Raw genomic sequence first — 23,831 nt, 5'->3', positions numbered from 1 at the left:
ATTCAAAATGCTAACCCTAGCCAAGGATGCCTAGCTGGTGCATTTATATCACGCTATCGAAAGATGAAAATAGCGAATGCTATTACATCGAACCTAAAATATCTAAACCACAAAATATCGAACATTCAGCGCAGTGAAATTTTTTCCCATGGAAAAATTTCGCTATTCCGAAACACATACACACAACACAAGCACACCAAAAAAAAAAAAAAAAACAGCAATCCACACAATACACTTACAATCCTACATCTAACCCTGCACGAAACTGTACATACACTGCTATCTATCCACTTAACCCAAACCCTAGCCCTAAGGTCTGTCACTATCGCACACTTGCCTAACTCACGCCCTAACCCTAACTCACTTAACCTGCCATTAACCCCAAAGTCTGTCACTGTCGCACACTCACCTGTCCCGCGTCCTAGCTCACTTACACCGCCCCTATAACCCTAACATCCACACAATTGCACACTTACCTGAACATGACCCGTACCTTTCCACCACAGCGCTGAAAATAGCGAAGCCACAGAAGCGGCCAACCAAATTCTTTCCCTAGGAAAAAATTTGGTGTTATGCAGCTTCGCTATTTTTAGCGTTCGCTGAATAGGGGTCGATAGTAGAACATTCAAAGTTTTAAAACTTCAGTGTTCTGATATAGACCCTAGCTGACAACCTTAGACTTGAAGGAAGCTTACCTGCACATCCCAATAAGAGAATCCTGCAGACAATACGTACGTTTCAGGGCGGGCTCCATGCACTTTCAGTTCTCTGCACTTCGCGTTAGCTTATCTACTGTGCCCAGGGTGTTCACAAAGTGTCTAGCTCCAGCAATTGCATTTTGCAGGGAGAGAAATATTCATATTTACCCATACTTGTACGATTGTCCGATTCGGGCAGAAAGCCAGGACTTACTATTACAACACCTGGCATTTGTAAAGAAACTACTAACCTCACTGGGGTACACCATCAACGAAAAGAAATCACACCTAGTACCCTGACAACAGATTGTATTCCTGGGGGCACACGTGAACACAATTCTCCAGATGGCATTCCTCACTCCAGAGAATCAAGTTTATTTGACCAACCTACTTTAAACTATTGGCCACAAAAACCCAGCTATCTGCAAAGGAAATACTGCAAGCTCTGGGGCTCATGGCCTCTTGCATTCTGCTAATTCCATATGCAAGACTGCATATGAGAAAACTCCAATGGTATCTAAAAAGTCTATGGTGTCAATATTCTCAGGACCTGGAAACAATGATTCCTATCATTCCTTGTCTAAGGACAGAGTTCCTTTGGTGGGCAGAAGCCTGCTACCACAGCAAGGGACTCCCTTTCACTCTACCCCCTGCTGCCCAAACCCTAGAAACAGACTCATCAGACTATGCATGGGGGGCTCACATGGCAGGGCAGTGCATTCAGGGCAAATGGAACCCGAGAGAAATGCACCTGCATATCAATCAAAAAGAAATGTTAGCTGTACAGAATGCTCTGACAGCCTTCAAAGACCTTATTCTTCCAGGACAACTATTGGTAAAAGCAGATAAACAAGCAGGGGGGAACCCACTCCTACCCTCTCTGCAGACTAGCCATGGCTCTGTGGAACACAGCCTTGAGCTACCAAGTACATCTACAAGCTCAGTTCCTGCCAGGCAAACTAAATTCACTGGCAGATGACTTGAGCAGAAATCTCATGGACCCACACATGGAAACTAGAACCCAAAATATTCAACCTGTTGAGAACAAATGGGGGACTCCAGAGGTAGACCTGTTTGCCTTCCCCCTCAGAACTACCAATTAAAAAGTCCAAAAACTGTGGCAGGAAAACGAAGACTCCCCTTGGAAAGAACCAAAGAACTATAAAACACAAAATCCACTGGAGTCACCACACGGAGATAGTCACTGGTCAAGGAAGCTTCTTTATTTGGAACAAAAACACACAAGTGCTTTCACGTAGCTATACTACGCTTCTTCAGGTGAGAAGCTTCCTTGACCAGTGACTATCTCCGTGTGGTGACTCCAGTGGATTTTGTGTTTTATAACTACCAATTAAACAAATTCTGCACCAGAACTCCCCACAGTCAAGCTTGGAAATTGGATGCCCTGTCCTTTCCTGGGAAAACCTCTCTGTTTATGCCTTTCCCCCTCTGCATCTCCTCTCGAAGGTTTTACTAAAGATCAACAGGACAGGCCAAGGATAATATTGATTGCATCAGACTGGCCACACCAGCACTGGTACCCCCTCTTGCACAGTATGACACTGCTACAACCATGGCACCTGCCTCAGACCCCTTCCCTACTGTCCGAGCAGGCGGGCCAGATTCTGCACCCTCAGCTTCAAACCCTGAACCTTGCAGCCTGGCTAATTTCATGAACCCTCCTCTAGCATCCCTTAGTAAGCAGGTGCTGGATGTCATTTTGGACGCAAGGCCGCCTAGTACCAGAAAATCCAATGCTGAAAAGTGGAAAAGATTCTGTTCCTGGAGCCAGGCTCCGGGGATGGGGTTAACAGTGCCCAGCTTACCTCATATTCTAGAGTACTTAACAGAAATGCTCCACAAGGGCCTATCCTTCTCGTAAATTTAAGATTCATGCCTCGGCCATTTCAGCACATTATAATACTGAGCCACCCTTCTCTCACCTCTTGCTAAAACAATTCCTTAGAGGGGCCAAAAATTTAAGACCCCCCCCCCCCCCAGGAGAGCTCCCACTCCAGCTTGGGACCTTAACTTTGTATTGGAAAAGCCCCCCCCCCCCCTTGAGCCAGCTACAAAAGCAGAGTTGAAATTCCTTTCTTGGAAAACAGCCTTTCTTCTAGCCATGACTTCAGCAAGAAGAGTGTCTGAATTACAGACTCTATGGCAGTAGAACCCTTCATTATCTTCCATGCGGACAGGGTTTCCGTCAGGACTAATCCTTCCTTTATGCCTAAGGTGTTGTCTAGTGTGGCCCTAAACCCAGTCCATTCATTTGCCTACTTTTTTCCCTAATCCACAAAACAAAGGGGAACGGATACTGCACTCTCTGGACATGCACAGACGACTTAGATTCTATTTGGACAGGAGTAAGCCTCTCAGAAAATCTGAGCAGCTGATAGTTGGCTTTGCTGCAGGGGCAAACGGGAAGGCCATTTCAAAGCAAACCATTTCCAAATGGATAGCCCATTGCATTCATTTCTGCTACAAGCACCATGGAAAACCTACCCCACAGGGGATGAGATCACATTCCACCAGGGCTGCATCTACCTCTGGCATTTCTCAGAGGAGTCACTACCATGGACATCCTGGAAGATGCTACCTTGAGCTCTGTACATATCTTCACCAAGCATTACCACCTGCCTATCTTTTCTAAATCCAGAGCTGGATTTGCCACAGCAGTCTTGCAGGGCTTAATAGCTGACCCTAATGCTCTTTAACTACCTCTTCCCTTCCTTAGCTTTGGGAATCAACCCAAATGTGATGACTGCAACAGTGAAACATGAAGAACATAGTACAGTTGTGTACACTTACCATAAATATAGATGTTCAAGTGTATTCACTGTTGCAGTCCTGGTTACCCTCCATCCAGCCCCATGACTTCTCTTGGCTCTACCTTTCCTTCTGGTTTGGTACATATTTCTTCGTGTGTATTTGCTTTTTGATGGGGTGTGTACCATACCAGATAATTGCTTCCCATTGTGGTGGCACCCAACATCTGGGGCAAGAAAAACTGATGTAAAGATGTCTGCTCCATGTTTTATACACCCTGATGTCATGGAAGAAGCGACAGCATCCGAAGCAGAAATCCGAAGACTCTGGTATTCAGGCCGGCTGAGGGCTACTTGCAGGCAGATAACCCAAATGTGATGACTGCAACAGTGAGTACAGTCGAACATCTACATTTATGGTAAGTGTACACAACTGTACTTTGTGAAACATTTTGAGACCATTTCATATCTTTTTGGGATACAAAATTAATGAAGCTAAAACAAAGGCAATAGCGGTAAATTATGTACCCACATAGGAATTGGTTAAAGCTGGGTCCTGTCAGTGAACCTACATTAAGCGTAGCAATTCTCAGTTTATGTTTAGCAGGTTGTTTGGTTTTACGTTCAGCTTTCGCTCAACAGAGCTGTCCCAGGTAACCCAGGCTGGGCAACAAGACACTGGTCAGCCAGTATCTTATTGACCCAGGGCTGCTGGGCTTTATGGTGGGCACACACTGGCCATTAGGGACACATATACCCCTCCCACCATTAGCAAGGGTCCCTGGCTTGAGTTAAAGTAGGCCGGTCCTCAACCCACTTATCACCGGTAACTACCCATACCAGTTTTGGCGACATTAGTCAACATGACCAAAACACCTAGAGCCATATTTTACACCATCGAGTGGCTAGTTCTGCCACAGCGCTCGCAGTCTGTGGTCCATAATGTCCTATGTTGAGGATACTGCACACCACAGTAGATGCACAAAGCGGTTGGTCTGTACAACTCTTCCCCCTATAGGGCACCAGGTAGAGTCTGTGCTGCTGCCCACAGCTCCATTCATTGGTGAGTTTGAGCCAGAAACATTCAACATGTTTTTTTGCGGACATGGGAGAAATCCCACAGAGATAAAGGGAGAACATGCAAACTCTAAACAGGCATTGGAGGGAGATCAGGATCGAACCTTGTGCATGGGAGACTAATACCGTAACCACTAAGCCATCTGGTCTCTCACAAATCTATCTATCTTGACATTGTAAAATTTAGCATAATTGTATTCTGCCTGATCTTGTTGATATAAGTTAAAAGATTTTTGATTGTAGTGAATGTATAGGAGCTTTTCTTCCTGGATGCCTGCTGAAAAGGGGCCTCTGTTGTCCATCCAGACATTCCCAATCAACAAATGTAAAATAAAAATGTACTGTAACAAACAGATCTGCCTAGAAGCGTCTTCTTGATATTTTGATTGAAAAACTGACCTGATTAACCATTATGAGGTGGTGTCAATGATGGACGTAAATGTCTGCTATGCTTTCTGTTGCGCGAGACAAGTGATCTTGTGACCATTCCCAAGTACTCATTGCCTCTTTACATTGGGAGTAAACATATGTTCTTGTTCATGTAATTTGTGTGGTGATGGTATCTACTTGAAGTATCCCTAGATTTCTACCTTTAGTATCAGTGATAAAGCTCTCATTTCTTTCATTCTTTAGGAAAACAGTAGGCTGTACAGTTATGGTTTGAGTCATTTTTTGGTAGTCCCTGTGAAGGTACTAGAACAACGAAAGGTGTTTCCTTGGTCCATTTGCATCACTAGACACAGAAGAGCTTTGCTGTGGCTGGGAGGACTGGATTACTTTGCCAAGTATGTTGCATGATTGCACATGGCTTACAGAAGTCAGAGTTTTACATTAGCGATCATCAGAATGCATGAAGGCATTATTCCCACAACCCATAAGCTTTAGGTTCGTAGGTGTTTGCTAGGCTGTTGATCTGCGAGAAGCTTACAAACCCTAGCCTTACATACCCATTCTAGTTCTAGCCCTTATAATTTATGTATGAATAACCCAGAAGCGGACAGAACAAAATGTTGGGACATTTACTTTGTTGGCTGTAGACATAAGGGATGTGACTGCTAAACCGGGGATGAATTTGCAGTTTAACATCCTTTCATCTAAATTATGTTTGATTAGCATAAGAGAGGTCCTTTGGTTTGTGTGGAGTGAAAGATGTGCTGTAGAAGAGAGATTCTCTGATTTATAACTATCTCAGCATGTTCTGTTTATGTTGCAAAAGAGGTGGAGAACCCTTGAGCAGGTGTTCACGGTATGCAAATTTGTAATAGTTGTAACAGGATAAGGTCTGTTGAAGCTATATACAAGAGGTCAGCTTTTAGTAGCCTGTGTCATACCAAGTAAAGGTCAAGGCTTTGAGACCGTCCTGCTTTGTTGATACTGAAGGGAGGTTCATTTATCATGCAACTTAGGAATGCAGACATTCCCTTGAATTTTTACTGGTGAAAGGTCACTGTTACACTGGTTAAATTCTGACTTGAGGCTTAAAGCCTGACTTGTTTGGGATGGTGTGGTGAATGTTTTCAGATTCAGAATGATGACAAGAAGGAAGACTCTGTAACAACTTTACAGATGTAGGATGACTTCTCTTGACTGGTGTTTAAAAGCATCTTTATTAAGTCTTCACGTTTTTAAGATGCAAGATGAATTCAAATTCATTAGGTGATCCACTGTGGCGACCCCTAACTGGGAAAAGCCAACAGAGAGAGAGTAAAAGACAAAAAGAAAACGATCAGTAATAAGTTTCCATTATTATCATACAGTATACTGAATGTTTTCACTCCAGCTTTGCATATGTTCCTCAATTCCTGCCTTCCCTTAAACCTTAGTCCTCCTGAGCATTATTCTGCATGTATTTTTGTCACAAATTCCTTTTATTTCCCTGAAATTTGCTCCTTCTCTTTTCTAAAGATCTAATTGCGTCACCTCCTGTACAATTTTCAAAACTTCTGTTATTGCTTTGCATTTTTATCCCCATTTTCTAGTAAGTTTTTTTTTTTTTTTTTTTGGTAGCCAATAGCATTGCACTCAGTAAAGCTTTAGTGTGGTTAGACAATATACAGATCCTGTATCCCATCTGAAAAGAATTATACAGTTCATTACATTCCCAATTACCCATGTCTCCCTTCATATGACTTCAGAAGATTTTTTCCTAAGGTAGACCGCAAATGTTGGTTTGCTTGGAGTATTACAGTACCTTGGCAAAGACTTCCATACATAAAATCATAAACCTTCTGAGTTTGTTGCACACTTGGGAGCTCTATGACATTATTCTTTTGTAATTTGCCTTTCTGTTCTCAGTCTTTTCCAACTTCCTCCCATCAAGTTTTATAGTCATCATGCTGTATTTTATGCATCTTACTAATCTTTTTTGGTTATCTTGTGGGTCCTAAACTCTACTAAAATCTCTGCCAGATCTGATGTTTCACTCGGTGCTTTCTTGACCCCGTCTCTTTGCCTGTAGTCTTAAAGGTGGTCTTTAACTTGTAGCTGGTTGATGGTCATTTTCAGGACAGATAATTAGGACTGCACCAGTGTGCTGAAATGAGGGAATAGGAACAATACAAGTATGTCCAGCATGGGAGGATTTATCTTCAGTCCACTGAAACACATCCATGTATAAATATCGGCTAGCAGATGGTAAGCAGTCAGACATATTCCTTACATTTGCTTAAAAAGATAGAAGGGTTGAGTCAGTTGTCATCTGCAAAAGAAATAAAAAAATGAAAATTCAGCTATTTCTTCAAGAAGTAGCATGTAGTGTGAGTGGGAAATGTATACCTGTGCAGCGTACCATATATTGGAGTGGATGTGGAGGAGTAACTTCCCTCAAAATTTTCTTATTACACTCCATGGACAGTTAATAATCCAGTTATTTAGAACTCACCTTCTCCAGCTTGTAGAGTGTTCAAAAATATTTGTTAAACCAGATAAAAGATGCAAACAGAAACAAGTTAGTGCTTTTTTCCTGATCTTTGTGTTTCACTGTTTCAGTCATTACATTTGGGTTATCTGCCTGCAGGTAGCCCTCAGCCGGCCTAAATATCAAAGTCTTGGATTCCTGCTTCGGATGCTGTCTCTTCTTCCATGACGTCAGGTCGTCAGGGGTATAAAACATGCAGCCAACTCCATTACATCAGTCTTTCTTGCCGCGCGGTGCCCGAAGCAGAAGCAGTTCACAAGTGCCGGTTGGCTGACTCCTGAATTTTTCATTTTTGAGTTTCAGAACCAAAGTCTTCAAAAAAGCTAAGTACCCTGTTGGGAATCCTTTTTCTTGCTCTTAACCGATATCAGTAAAAGCTATTAATTGTCTTACCTGTGGAAAGCAAATACCTCATACAGATTTTCATAGGTACTGCATTCCTTGCTTAGGCCCAGACCACGACGTCCCTCGCTGTCAGTTTTGTGCCTTATTCAACCCCCGAACTATTTGTCGTCAGTCTATTTTTGCACCAAATTATTTTGGTACATGGTATAACTATCCAGAAATGGCTTCGGTAAGCCATCCGACTACAGACATTCCGTAAAAACATGGAGATAGACAGACCACATAGGTCCAAAACTGCCGACAATGCTTCCGTTAAGCTAGTCGCAAGTTCGCCGGTACTCAGTGAGGCGCTTTCGCAGCCCCTAATACCTCTGCTACTTCAGATTTGCAGGCCTCTACTGAGACCCATTCAAAGTCTGGTATGCCACGAGATGCTTCTTCGACTATGGAACCTGCATATGTCTCTACCTTGGATGGGTCTGGAGCTGCTTTGCAGGCTCCAGCTTCGGAGGGTGTCTTCAGGCCTACATATTTGCATTTCAAACCGATGCCATCTTCTTCATCAAGGCCTAAAACTCGACCCACGCCTAGAAAACCGGCGTCCAAACCACATGGTCTGGCCCATATGCCTAAAAAACAAATGCTTACAATGGCTGAATACCTTATTACTTTAATTAGGGGAAGCCAGCCTTCCCACTCTGAGGCCTAGAACTGATTTTCCTTCTGATTCTTCTGATCAGGATTCTGAAATTTCTGTTTCTTCTGATTATCAGGATTTGCCTTTATCTACCTATGAGGATTCTGATGCAGAGGATTCCATTCCCTCTGCTTCCCCTCCAGAAGATTTTTCTTTTGGTGAAACCTTGCACACTCTTAGGGAGCATTTCCGCTGGGAAAGCCAGGATTACTCTGACTCCAAAAAGAGGCTTAGGGAATTCTTACTCCTTCCTCAACACAGGCCTCTAGCTATCCCTCCTGTTCTGGACATTGTAGATGATGCTTTCTTGGAATCTAGCCTTTCCCCAGACACTTTACCTCCAGCTCCCAGAAAACCTGACCGGTATTAGAGTACCTGACTCTCAAGTTCCTCTTCAATAATCCTACTGTGGATCCAGAGACCATTTCCCAAGGACCAAAAGGCATTAAGGCTACAGCTGCCAAAAACCCTACCCACTCTGATAGAGATTCCAGGGCCTTGGGCAGATAGGTTAAGAAGGTTTACACTTCTGCTACTTTGGCCATTAGGGCCTTAAATTGCCAGTTTCATACGTTAAAAGGATCAGCAGCATATTATGGGACTAAAACAGAAAATTATGTTGATTCCTGACATATGTGCTGAACATAAGTAATTACAGGATTTAATGCATTCTGATGAACAAGTTGGTAAGCATACTTTGCAATGTGATTTTGACTCTTTAGAAGCGTCTTGCAGGGCTGCTATCACTGGGTCGGTACTTAGAAGGCATGCCTGGCTTAAGGAGCAAAACTTGCCAGATCATGTTAAAGCTAAATTACTGGATGCTCCCTTAAACCAAGACCACCTGTTTGGCAACAAAGCAGAAGTTTTTAAAAAGATGAAGGAAAAAGCTAAATCTATGCAGACTGTTAGATTTCCTGCAAGTACAGCCTCTCAGATTTAGTAGGCATTGGCCTTCTAAGAATTAGTCCTTTCTAGTCTCTTCCAGGCCTTCTCAGTCCAAACCTAGGAACAGCAGACCACCTAGGCTATAGTCTCAAGGTACACACAGACCTAAGCAGTGGGGGGCTTCCACTTCCAAAGCTGGAAGTAGTAAGACACTCCCCTATGGAAAAATGTCACAGTGACTAACCCTTCCAAGCCCTGCCAACTGCCTGCTCCCTTAAAGCAATTTACAAAGCAAGAATTATGTAATAATGCTGTAAGATTTCTTACAAAATATTTGTTAAATTTACTGCTGGAAAAAATGTTCAGTTCAGATTTAATGTGCAGTACATTCCAGTTATATTTTTTGTTACTAATTTTACTTTTGAGAAAAATGTTTTAGTATTAATTCATTCTAGTTTGTGTAATGCGTTTCAAAGCAGGGAGTAATCCTTGACCCGTCCAGTACTTCTCATACAGTGAAACAGGTCGGCTTAAGAGCATAGATCCCTTGCTTATTATTGAGTATACTAAAATACTTTTCAAATAAAAACAAATATTTACAGTTTTATGTCATGTTCATGTCTTCATCTGCCTTAGTTTAATTCAGGTCTTTATTTTGGATTATGCCTCCAGTGGTTCTGGTTCAAAAATGGAGCTGGGTGTTGGAGGACCAGCTGATGGGAAGGGATCAAGAAGGGATAATGTTGCTGTTGTCCTGCTGCACCATCCCAAGGAAACTGTAGGATTCACTGACTGATTCTGACTGATAGAAATAGCTGAGAGATGTTGCATTAAGGCAGTATACAAAGATGCATTCATGTTGATACTGCCAGATGTCCAAGTGTATGGATGCTTTCCTGCTGTTACTTCTTTATTATTACTTACGTGACACTGACTTTGAGGCCCCTACAACCATTGGTGATTGCTCCATCCCTAACACTCATGCTGTTACTCGAAATTGCCCATAGGAGTGCATATATATGTAAACAATTCATGTATATCATGCTTTTGTTAGAGCAGAGAAAATGTGAGTACTCTGTTAAAGCACACTTAAGAACCTACACAGAAGGCACGCAAATAAAGAACTAAACAGGAAAAGCAAGTGTTGTGAGGTAGCAACTCAACATCATTTCACATACATGATACTATGTTTGCAGAAGTGTTTCACTGATGTATGCATATGTTAGGGATTGCTTGCTGCATCCCAGTTGATCACAGCCAGTTGTACCGTAGAGTAGCTGAACTGTTTTATATCTTCACATTTCTAATGAATTTATGTATGGAGTGTTTTTTGTCTGTAATTTTAGAAGAAATGCATTTTTCTTCCACTGAAGATTCACTCTCAGGAAAAGGAGAATGTGTTAATTCCCCCCCTCCCCGAGTTTATATATTATCATGTAACATAATGCAGAGATGTTGCTCATGGAGAAAAATGACTGTATGGATTCTGGGGGTTTGGGAAATAAATCTTGTTACTTGATATTGTGATGTTAATTTTCAGTAGCAAAATTCCTGACAGTAAGTGGAAGAAATAATTCTGACAGACACATGCAGTCTAAAGTTATTTTGATGAAAGTTAAACATTGACCCCTTCTGATATTAATAAGGGAAAGCTTATTCCATAGCTTTAGAAATAGTTTTGGTGTGTATGCCAGTTTTTCTACTATTTATTTTTAGTAATAATAATAGCAGATCCAGATGGAATCACCACAGGAGATGAGTTATCTCGGAAGAAGTATTTCTTTATTTAGATACAAAACACAAGCGCTTTCACGTAGCTGACTACGCTTCTTCAGATGTAATTTAAAACTGAAAACACAGTTATTTTATATAAATCATTTTGGCGCGCAAGCCAAAGAATAATGCAGTTAAACTGTTTAACTAATTGACTAATTGATTGCTCTGTTCATTCAAAGGTCATGATGACAGATCGTGTTGAATACAAAACAAATAAATCCTTTGCATCATTAAACCAAAACCACATTTAATATGATTCTTAAAATATATAAAACCTGTGAACATTACGAAACAACTCAGAAAAGCTTTAAAACCATTTAAAAAGCAATAAAAATTCAGTGATATATTCAAACCCAAAAAGAAGGGATTATTGCATGTTTAAGTAGTTCCATAGCATGAAGGTGTCAGTGAAACAACTATTAAACAGTCTGTTTCTCAAAAAACATTGTTGTGATAAATTCATTAGTAGCGGAACTCAGCGCTACTATTATACTAAATGCATTAAAAACTGTGAAGTATAATGCATATACGCTAAGTATATGCATTCTCAGTTTATTCCAGAGATGTAATTTGGGATTATGCAGTTTATTCATGCAAGCGCATTAAAAAAAATTTTTTAAAAGAAACTGGCGCCCAAGCATCCATCAAGTCTGTACCATTATAATCATCCCAAAACTCAAGACAACTGTCAGGATGCACAGACAGTATTAACATTCCATTATATAGCGTATTAACTAATTAAATTATATAACTCAAAAACCTTCTAAAATCAGACTATGTAATTTTTAATTTATAGGGCTTTCAGAATTGCTTTAGAATAAACGCACACAGCATGGCGCTATATTTACTTGGTAATGTGCGTTTAATATCCAAGCTTTTATTTAGTTTAGAAAATTAAAGTTTTATTCAAAAATTAGCTCAGATTATCCAAGTATACGAGTATATATAGTAATTCGTTCTGTAACCTGACATCTAATATAATTGAAATACATAGTTCATAACGCTATCAGAATCAGAAAAAACTCAATGTTTTCAGAGTGACAACAAGAAAAACAAATACTGTATAACGCTGCATTAATAAAAGTGCATGTAGTGCAACGAGCAGATTGCTCAGGTTAGAATGTTATGAGATATCTGAGACATAAAATGTGAGAGACAAATGTTGCCAAAGCAAATTAATGAAATATTCGTATATTATTGTCATATTTCATAAATTAATATATTAAAATATTATTAACCAAGATACCCAATATATTCCTAAAATTCATGAATTAATTATAAAATTTAAAAAATTATGTATACAAATTGTGCAGGTAACTTTAGTTCATTCTGAATAGGCATGTTTTTATAAAAAATAAGATGTAATAAATATATGTATATATATCTATATATGACCATGAGCATTATCAAATTATTCTGGTACATGCAAAATTTATATATAAAAACAAGTTCAGTCCTCATAGGTCATAAAGGACAAATATGCTTGAGTTGTATAAACTTTGTCATAAATGTTTATGATTATCATAAAAATATTATCAAGTGTATCTACTAAAAAAACCTAATGGTAAATAGAGTATGTATAGAAGATACATAAAAATCAAACAAAATAATGAAATAAACTTTAGCTAGAGTGAATTAACATATGAACAATTATAAAAAAATCTCTTTACAATTTTCTGTTATTTAAAATGGGTTTAATGGAAACAAATTGATTAATGCCTGGAGGAATATGTGCTTTCAGGATAAAGATCCATTTCAGTTCAGTAATTGCCAACTGATTAATATCACCTTCTCTGGGGTTTTGTACTACCACCTCCAAGACTTTGAAGCTAAAAGTGTGAGTTTTGAATTCTAATATGTGCTTAGCTAAGGCATTGCATTCATGTCCTTTTTTAATATCATAACAGTGATTGTAGATCCTATCTCGGAGTCTCCTCTTGGTCAAGCCTACATAAAATGCATCACAGTTGTCACAGGTTGCTAAATAAATTAGATTGACACTATTACAGTCACTGTAATATTGTGGTGTAAACGTAAAAAAACCTTCTGGATGTGAAAAACAGAGGTTCTTGGAGATATGTGGACACATATGACAATGGCCACATGGAAATGTGCCCTGTGGAGTAATTCTTCCAGAACTATATGAACATGTTCTCTCCAGCCAAAGTAGCTGTTTTAAGTTGTTACAATTCCTGTAACTAAACCTGGGGTAATCACCTACTATGGTCTTAGTAAAAGAGTCCATGACTAATACATTCCAGTTTTTACTAATAATTCTGTTAAGACAGGCAATGTCATTGGTATATTTGGTAACATAAGGTAATTTCTCAATGAATTTTCCTCTTTTATATGTCTTAATCTGAGATGTTTTTCTCGTATCATTGTGTAAGATGTGAGACCCATTGCTCATATTATTAATAATTTTTTGTTTACAATGAGCGATTACAGTTTCAGGATAGCCTCTTTCTCTAAATAAAATCTCAAGTTCATTGAGTTCTGTGTGTAAAACTGTGCTATCACTACATATCCTAAATATCCTGTGTAATTGACTAAGGACAATCCCTTGAAAGGTAAACCTGGGATGCATACCTTCATATCGAAGTAGTGTATTCCTCCAGGTGGGTTTTCCTATACAATGAAGTGACAATCTTGCCCTCACAATTAAATTTAAGTGTCAAATCTAAGAAGTGAACCTGTGCATGGGATGTTTCTGCAGTAAACCTTAAAAAAGAGGTAGTAGTTTCTACTTCTTTGATGAAACTAATACATTCTGCCTCTGTGCCTTCCCAGACAAAAAGAACGTCATCCACAAATCTTATATAATTTTATTTTACTAAACTGTGCATGTTTAAATAAATGGTTACGCTCCCAATGATATACAACAAGATTAGCGTAAATCATTCTGACAGACACATGCAGTCTAAAGTTATTTTGATGAAAGTTAAACATTGACCCCTTCTGATATTAATAAGGGAAAGCTTATTCCATAGCTTTAGAAATAGTTTTGGTATGTATGCCAGTTTTTCTACTATTTATTTTTAGTATTAGGTTATTTGATCTGTTATTAGATATCTCAATTTGTACGTTCTTGTCATAGCCTTTCAACCCAAACTTCAGATCAGACTGAGGTCGCATCTAAGTAACTCAAGAAACAGAATACAGTGATAGTTACTAAAGGCTTTCTAAAGTTATTTTCCCAGCCTTTGATTATTCTATTAAGGAGTTTTTAAGTTGTCGTTTAGCTTATTCACTTGATACAAAATGCAGCACTTTATTCAAAAGTCACATCAGTGATGTCTGCATGGTAGAGTGGTCACTCTGCAGTGACAAGACATGCCCTTTGTAATTAGATGTGTTCCAGACTTGATTTTCTGAGTTTGATAAGTACAATTTGGTTAAAGTTTAAATTGTCTGTCAGTATCTCGGACATTTATGTAACTGTAATGCAGTGCATGGAGCATGGTGATTACACTCCAATATTCAGAAAAAAAAAACAAATCGGTTAAACTCTAGAGTGGTAAAAGACCCATCCTTAGCAAATGTTAAGCAACCGCTAATTAAATTGTTACGGTCAGGTCTCTGGCTAGGTAGTACAATCTGCCAGTACTGACCAGCAAATGACAGTGGCGGACTAAAAGATTTGTTTCTGCTTGCTGTCGGTAACATGTCCTGACTTCCTGTTGTAAGCTTTGAAAGTTACTAGAGTAACAGGAAGTGTTTGCCTGCATTTTCTGAAGGATACAAAGTCGAAACCTAAATGTACATCACTTATCTTCCATCCTCCATAATCTGTCCAAAAAACACAGACTGTGAGGAAGCGACCAACCGTGAGGCAAAAATCTGGACATCTGATGAAAATCTGGACAGTTGAGAGGCATGGAAGGCGAGTGTAAATGTAAAGGACTGAGTTAACACTACCTTTGTTTATGATGGTGCATGCCAAGTGCTTTATGGCTCTGAAAGCTGGCAAAACACTTTGTTTTTTTTTTACATTTCTACTGTAACTAGTAGTACATAGATCGGACAAAACCTCCATGCACTACAAACAGTTATGACTGGGTCACCAATACTAACCTAATATTATGTGTAATTGACATGGATGCCAAGATTCAAACCTCTTGAGCTTCACCCTCTAGGTAAATTTCTTGGCATCCATGTCTTGAACACACAAGTCAGATCGCATCAGCGACCCTTTCATAACCTCTATTTCCCTTTTGACAAGTATCATGTTACTGCACTCACTAACCGTTAAGGTTGAGGCAATTACTGCACCAGACTTGTATTTTTGTAGATTATTTTAAAGAACTTTGGAATCTTTTATTGAGATAATTGTTTTCCAGTTTGCAGCTTATCGCCATGTTCGTCTGTCCTGAACCTGTTTCCCACTTGCATACTCGAGAAGAGTAATTCAAAATAAATGAATCCAGGATGGCAACCTGTAGAATACTATTGGTAACCTGACTGGGATGGAGAGCTAATCCCCACCTAGATTTGGCATATACTCTCTTGGTTATTTGATGTATTGCTGATTGAATAACTTTATTCCCTTACATGAAATAGTATTGAATGTTTTAGCATGGTTAATGTAAGCAGCATGCATTGTCAGCCCTTCAGAGATTGCTGCTGCTACCTCTCCAAAGAATGACCCAGGGTTCTGAAGACAAGATCATACCATCACGGTCCCATGCAGTTCTGCATCAAATAGAAATACATCCTCCTGTGTCATTTTAAATAAGTTGCTTTATGAATTTCTCTATAATTTTACATCATACTGGTTCAGCTAATGGTTCGAAAATTGTGTGGGTGTGATAATAAATTCCCTGTTTGTGAATCAGTAGCACTGCAGCCAGCTACAAAAGGTTAGGGACATGTGTCGTCAGCATTTTATTTAGCATAGTTGATAGGGAGCTTTGAAAAGTTTTCCTGGTTTCTTTCAGGAAACTACCAGTATGATGGGTTGCATGGAACTTTTTTTTTTTTTTTTAATTTTACTTGGGGAAGCAGTTGTCATACAGTTTGTTATATAAAGTGTGTATTCCCTTATCTCTGTAGCACACTTGCTTTATGTCTCTGCTTATGAAGTTGACCTGTAATTCTAATGTAGATGCATTTTCTGTGCTGTTCTGTTGGTTGATCAATTTATTATTTAGTGGTAACATGTTACATTCACAGGTTATAGTTTTCAGTGTTCTGTATCAATTAAAACCTTTGGGGTCAAGCTCCATGAGATCTGATGGAAAATAGTACTTTTGTGCTTTATATAATTTATACCTATTTTTTAGGACCGTATTAACTTTTGAAACTTCAGCACCTCTTTGGTTGAATCACAACAATTGCTTAATACATAACACAAAACGGGTACATTAAAAAATATTTTAACAGTATGAGTTCATGAATATAGAAACTCGTACTATTTCAGAACTCCTTGATAGTATCCCAAAGAGGTGTATTTGGGTCCATAAGGAAAATATCCTAGCCATTTTTATAAGTGACATGTACTGCCTCATAGTAATTTATTGTATACTAGTGTCCAGGGGTAAAATCTTAGGATGATTGTTCATAACAGAACAAGTTAAAGATGATAGTATCATGATCTCTGTTAATTACATTGGGTATAACCCTGGGTGAAGTACAAAAACCTTAAATCTGCCAATATGTTGTCTAATGTATTACCAGACATACTTGGGATTTCATGCTGTTTCTTCCAAAATGTTTTTGATTTAGCACCATTAATAATAATTAGACATGTTTGTCTGACATGGAGTAGTTTTGCACAGTGTGTGGGTGAAATCCCCAAAAGGATTCTGTTTCCAGTCCTTTTTACATACAGGAGTTCATTTTCTGCAGGGGGTGTAGTTGACTAGTTTCCTATATTAATTGTATAAATTTCTAGTCCTATGTTGATTTTATTCTCTGATGTCTGTCCTTGTGTTTTTAAGAAATATTCAATCTATCACCTTTCCCATGATTTTGGAACAGTAAAAAGATGTATTGTAATTTGCCATAAGTATTGTAAATCGTTTTAAAGTGTATTTTATTAATGGTATATATATGAATATCCTCCAGGGTAAGGAAGACTTCTAAGTCACCCATCTTATTGTTGAGATGTCTACCATTTTTACAAAACCACCTTCACCTTAGGAGAGGAGGAGGATGCATTTTCTACCCCAATAACATTGGGTACTTTTTCAGATATTTTTATTTTTCTTCTTTTGTTTTGTTTGCATATTTCATTTCCAGTTATTTTACAAGCCACAATTCAGTTGCATTGCAAGAGTTAATCATATTTAGGTATATCTTGTTGCAAGACAGTTCTCAGCGTTACAACAAAATACATCATATAGATAACACTCTATATGCAGTATATACAAGTAGTACTACATAAATGTCAATTTCTGGTTAATACTTGTCACAGTTTACATGCTATATGTAACTGCAGCATATGAGGTTTAGAGAGACACACTCAAAAACATTGGGGTACTTTTAGATGTATGCCTAGCTGGGGAGGATTGCTGTATGGCTTGTCTGAGTACAGACTGTAAATTCTTGGTTACACCTGTGCTGCTATACTACTCTGCAGCTATAATCACTATGCATGGATGTGACTATGGTAATTCACAAGGTGTTCTCTGTTGGCGTGGTGGTACTGATTTGCTTGCGAATGGTTTCATTTGCTGTGTGAAAAGAAAACGACCCTGATAAAGACCTTATTCTGTTTCTCTCTTTCAGCGTCCATGGAAGGAGCCCAACAGTTAAGCATGGGAGGCCTGTTTAAACGGATCCTTGAGAAGGAAGGACCCCTTGGACTTTACAGAGGAATCGCACCTAACTTCATGAAGGTCCTTCCTGCAGTCAGCATTAGCTATGTTGTCTATGAGAAAATGAGGACAGCAATGGGCATTGCACCCAAGTAAAAAAAACAGACTGGTGCAACATACAAAGAATGGATTTTTCTAGATGATTACTGTCTGACAATTATCTCTTTGTGCATATCGGTAGCTGAAAGATGATCGTGACAAAGGTGCAGTGCCTTTCCCAGTACCAACTGCTGTTTTGCCACTGTTCTCTTTGTAGCAGCCATCTCAGGACAGAGTCCATTGATTACTGCATAATCACAAAACTGCCCATTGTCTAGATTATCATTTTGTTCCCTATTAATTATCATTCGAACTTTGAAGAGTGGATAGTCTTAGGTCTGAAAAGTCTGTCTTTGAAGATGTTCACATTTTTCACCTCTGTTTTTACACCCTCCTTAATCTGAACATGTAAAGTCTCTGCATCTCCATTTTTCCACGAGTTATCTGTTACTGTCACCACCTCCTCTGTTGTCACATTCTTAGAGCTGTTTGAATTGGAGAGATGGTCAGTTATGAGTCTCAGCCAACCGACTACACAACAGCGGTTTGAATGCACTGAACGTCATGCAGCTATACAGCCTTTTAACATTTTCTGTTTCTACTTTCCATTCATGTAACACCCAGCCTGTCACCAGCTTGCCTTTTGCCAGCATCCTGGCACAAGGTCTTCTGTCTCTTGAATCACAGTTCTTACTTCATCGTGCTGTTCTGCAGTATGACTGCTCAGGCATGTATTGATACTGAGGACCCCTTAATTTGTCATGGTCCAAAACAGTGCATCAAAATCTGAATTTGGGAGATGGCTTTCGGCAGCACTCTCCATTTCTAATCATTATTTTTTCTCATGTTTACAATTTTTCTCTTATAGTCCACTTGGAGTCCTTTCTGTGCTAGATAATGATCAGATGACCAGTACAGCCCTAGTATTCCATATTAGAAAACCATACCAGTTTGTGATGCTTTGATTTTCATACTTTGCATGCATAGCAGAACACACACATTCCAGAAAATTAGCAGCAGGGGTTGTTCAAGCAGTATTCATACCAAAGGTCCTAATTTTCCATTGAGATGTGACTTTAAGGGATGTGAATTGTCAAGGCAGTCCACCCAGGCAGTTTTTCAGTTGTTTGTTATATTATCATTAGGTGATACATTTACATAATTTAGTTTGCCATTGTCATAATTCTTTTGAGCCAAGATGACTTTGAATGTGTGTGTGGCTCTGCTGGTGTTAGCATTGGAAAAATGCAAACATATTGAAATGTTTGTTTTTAAAGCTACATAAGTAAAGCTGTGTGCTGGGGGTATTTTTTAGCACTTCCACTGTCCATACCTCTTAGAGCAAGAATTCTGGACAAAGTCAAAATAATTGGGGGGGGGGGGGCGCAAAGCCCGAAATCAGGGACAGTTTTAAATATTGCTGTTTCAAAATTGGAAAATTGCCAGAACAGCAGGTTTTGCATTAACATGGATTTTCTAAAGGATATGAAGTTTGAACCTAAAATATTTGTCATTATTTAGTGACGCAAGTCCTCGGTGATTTGCCAGAAGACCACAAGATGTAGAGCACAAATCTGGACAGTTGAGGGGTATGCCTCCTCCTCCTTCCTTGAACAGCACTTGCATAAGTTCTAAAGCAGTACTTCATAAATGTCTGTTTTCCTGGTCTTGCACAGAACGGATGCATTAACAGCCATGATTTTTAGTAGTGTGGACATTCTATAAGATTATTTTTCTGCTAGCACTTAGCAAATGGAAAACAGTTCATTAGACCCAGACATTTAAAACAGTTGAGATACATTTGTCTTCCATTATGAAACATGATTCTTTATACTTGTTTAAATGGTGTGAGCTATTTGCCTGATTTTGTTAATTGCGGGCCATACACATACTGTCACTAGTAATGTCTTTCAGCTTTTCCTGGTTAGGGGTTGCCACAGAGGAGCTCCGGTCTGTTTATGATTGACAGATTTTTACAGTGCCGAGGTGCCAGCCCCGACGTCCAACCTTCAACGAAGGCACACCCATTCACGCACGCATCTACCTGCATGTCTTTAAACGTCACTTGACCGTGGGGAGGACATGCAGACTCCACACAGAAGGCACTCCAGCCGAGAATCAAACTGGACTGATAATGGTAAATATGACCAAAAGGGAGGTTGTAATGTATACCGGACTTTCATAGCAGTTTGTAACATTGATTGTTGAAAGTGACCAGATATTTTTATTTGTGTGTGTTCATTACTGGAATGTTGCATCATTGTGCTATTATACTAAACTGCTACCAGATCTTTTTAACATTTTTAAGTGCCTATTTTGTCAGTATTAACATACAGTAGCAGATGTCTTCCAAGCTGTTGTGTCATGGGGTCTGCATACATAAAAATGAGAGTAGAATGCCTGAATGGATGCAGTTTGCATGGACTTTAACCTGTTCGAAATGGCAATGTTATTCCAAACTAGACAGAAGGATAAACAATGGCCTAAAAAAAAGTGGCACAGCTATACACACACCATTTTTTATACTGGTACATGTAGATAACATGCTTTTAAGCACCTTTTATTTCTGGCTGTTCACATCATCTGTAAGATAGTTCTTCAGTATTGCCTCAATTAAGGGAAATAATCCAACTATTGCTGTTGAGGTTGTAAAGTGTTGTTGGCTACCTTTTGATGGGTGTTTGCATAGATGTTGTATAATGAATGGGGAACATCGGGATGTCTGTGCCTTAATGTGCATTTGTTGTACAATAGTGACTCTTGTCATTTTGATGTTTTACTACACTGTGTGTGTGACGATACAATTCTTTTCTGACCTGGCGGTGATTGCTGATTGAATAATTATGTAGTAATAAATTTTACCATTGCACTGGGGGAATGCTTTTCCTGTATTAACTATATTGTAGTTACTTGTACACTGTATTAAGTGACTGTTAGCAACCATACAAAGAACACTCTTTCTTATTTGGATAAAAGCATAATTTAGTGTTTAGGTTAATTAGCAAATGTGCATGTGTAGTATGCTGCTTGCACTAAAATTGGAACTGCAATTGAACGATGTTACAAAATCTCATTTTTGAGATGGTAAAGCCTGCTAGGTCCCCTTGTAAAGGAGTCTGTGTGCTCCGTGTACCCCCTCCACATCAGCTCTGAGGTTACAGCCTTGGATGAAAAGGAGATTTCCCATATGTTTGCAGCCATCATCAGTGAAATTGTGACTTTTGACCAAGTGTTACTCAAGTGTCTGACTGTACATAGTTTGTGGTATATCTAGAAGAGGGCAGATTTCCTATTAAACATCAGGATTGCTGTGTATTGCTTTTATGTCTGGAGCTAGAAGCTCCATAATTCATACTTGTGAAGGTGTTAACTTTGTTTCTTGAAATGCTTTAATAACATCAGTTGAAAAAGAAGCAATTTGTGTCAGTGGTGTGATGATGAAGGTTGCAGTTCATAGGATTTAACCAGTGTAATTTTTATTGTGTTGTCTTGAAATATCATTGTCATCCTCTACTACCTTTTTCCCATTTTATCTACATGGGTGGGGTATTGTGCTAGTAACTGTCACCATCTCTCTTGATTTAATACCACACTCTTGCCTTCTTCGATTTAAAATGTTATTTGCTATTGTCCCCAGTGTATGTGCTTTGTGTGCTTGCACACATTTAATCACAGATTGCTTGATCAAAGACTTTCAGATTGATACTGATTAGCCAGATGGAACTTTATCAGATTTTTTTCCTTTTTTTTTCTTTTTTGGGGGGGGGGGGGGTCTACCTTTACTACTCATGAAAGGAGAGACATGGGACATCTTGCATACCTGTGTGATATGTTCTACAGTCCCCAAACCTCAAAATAAATTTGATAATTGTGTTGATAAAGGTCAGTCTAGTTATCTGTTTACTTTAGTGGCCCGCAAAAAAGAGAACTTGGTGTCTGTACTGTGTTTTCATACACATTCTGTAATAAAACATATTTTTTGGGTTGTTGTCACAATTTTTATTTGTATTGTAATGTTTGCTCATACCTGCTCAGTGCTGTGGAGAACTCTGCTTATATTTTGAGGGAAAATTATGCAGTCTTGGGTGTCCCACTTGTAGATAAAAAGTTAATTCAAAGCTTAGTGTATCTATAGTGAGATGGTTGTACCTCTTGGAGATGCCTGTATGTATATATAATGTTGTAGAGGGTATTAAGTATTTGTGGTCACTTCCTAAAGCCAAAAATGTGTTCAGTGTATTTCCATTCTCTGAAGTCATTGATTTAAAATGTATCTGTATTTGATATTCTTTATTTGTGCATTAACTTGAACAGGTTAAAGGTAAGCCTGACTTCCAGCCTGCTGGTTCTGTTGCCAGACAGCTTAGGACTATATGGAATATAATTTATACATGTCTATAGAATGTCTTATTTGTTATTATACAATAACTGGCCATTAACATTCAAAAAATGTGCATCCTGATTGGTCAGCCCAACCGGCGTGCCTGTTGTAAATCCAGCATATACCAATAGGGAAAAAGTCCAGACTTACTTCTATATGTTACAGCTTTCCAGTTTTCTTGAGCTAAGAGGTCGAGAAGTATGAAATTTGAAATTCAGACAGTTTAAAGGTACGAGAGAGACAGGGCAGAAATACAAGGAAAATCTGATAAGTTTTGCAAAACTGAAGAAATGTACCAGATTTTCCTTGTATTTCTGCCCTGCCTGTCTCGTACCTCTGCAATGTCCGTATTTCAAGTTTAAAAAAAAAAAAAAAAAAAAAGCAACAGAGATCTTCCCTCCTCAGTTGCTTCCTTTCCAAGTAAGTGATGTACTGCTTAAGCATGGGAGTGCAAGTCCCATATGCATACTCAGTACATCAAAAAAGCAGCAGTATACCTAAAAAAAGTGGACAAACACCACTCAGACATTATTTAAGAAAAGTAAGTAATTTTTTCTTAAATGTTATTGTATAATAGCAATAACAAACTCCTGGGTGTGATGTATTGAAGATTTACCCATGGTTGCTTTTGTTTAATCACTTGGGCTTCTCCCTCGTGATTACACCACATCAGCCATGGGTAAGTCTTCAAAATACCACACCCAGTCGTTGGCTATTGCTGTAACATACAACAAAATGTAAAAACAGTGTCTCCAGTGTGTTTCTTTTATAGTACTTTTGTGTAGGAGTTGTGCATGATCAGCATATAGATCAAATGCTGTCTAGGACTTTCAGTCTGTTCAGATTACCTTGCACGTCATTGAAGAAAATATTTTTCTGCCATAAATCACTGTATAATTCATAGATTAAAAGAATGTGAATTAGTAACTGTATTAGTCTGATGGCAGAGAAGTCCAGTCTGGTGACATTCGTATCATGCATCAAATTTGCTAGTTGACAAATTACATTTTTCTTTTTTCACTTAGAATACAAAATATTTTTGTGTGGCATTTGATATTTTTAGTCTGAGTAGAATACATACAGTGATGGGTGGTAGTTAAGTGTTTTTCAGGGAAGAAAATTTAGTTTAAATGAGTGAAGAACACTTTTCCTAGCATGTGATTATTAAAAAGTAAGTACATGAGCATGGTGTGATAATGATTTTTATATGATAGAAGAGTTGACATTTCCTGGCCAAAAAAGTGTTATGGCTCCCTGATGTAAATGTGTTTTACACTGCTATATTATAATCCAATTATATTTCATACCTTGTTGTTGCTTTTATACAGTTTTTACACAGAACTGAGCTGTGTTTGGATCTTTATAAAAAGTGATTATCGAATTCATGAGGGCTGGATTGTTCAGTTCAGATGTGATTCTAGTTTTCA

At 38.7% G+C, this 23,831-nt stretch overlaps 1 protein-coding gene across 1 annotated transcript in view; it reads left to right on the top strand.

The window, feature by feature from the left end:
* The window catches only part of LOC122808346 (calcium-binding mitochondrial carrier protein SCaMC-1-like), a 771,574-nt gene extending 748,918 nt beyond the window's left edge, over nucleotides 1-22,656 (top strand). Inside the window, exon 12 of the mRNA XM_044079312.1 lies at nucleotides 17,896-22,656. Coding sequence (XP_043935247.1) covers nucleotides 17,896-18,080 — 185 coding nt within the window. The 3' untranslated portion in view covers nucleotides 18,081-22,656. The remainder of the gene's footprint in view (nucleotides 1-17,895) is intronic.
* Nucleotides 22,657-23,831: the final 1,175 nt, after the last annotated feature.

Source organism: Protopterus annectens, chromosome 8.part0, assembly GCF_019279795.1.
Source record: "Protopterus annectens isolate FY-2018-M chromosome 8.part0, PAN1.0, whole genome shotgun sequence".
In the NCBI taxonomy this organism is placed as follows: domain Eukaryota; kingdom Metazoa; phylum Chordata; order Ceratodontiformes; family Protopteridae; genus Protopterus; species Protopterus annectens.
Note: the sequence above shows the minus strand (reverse complement) of the source record. Positions and strands in the feature narration are given on the sequence as shown.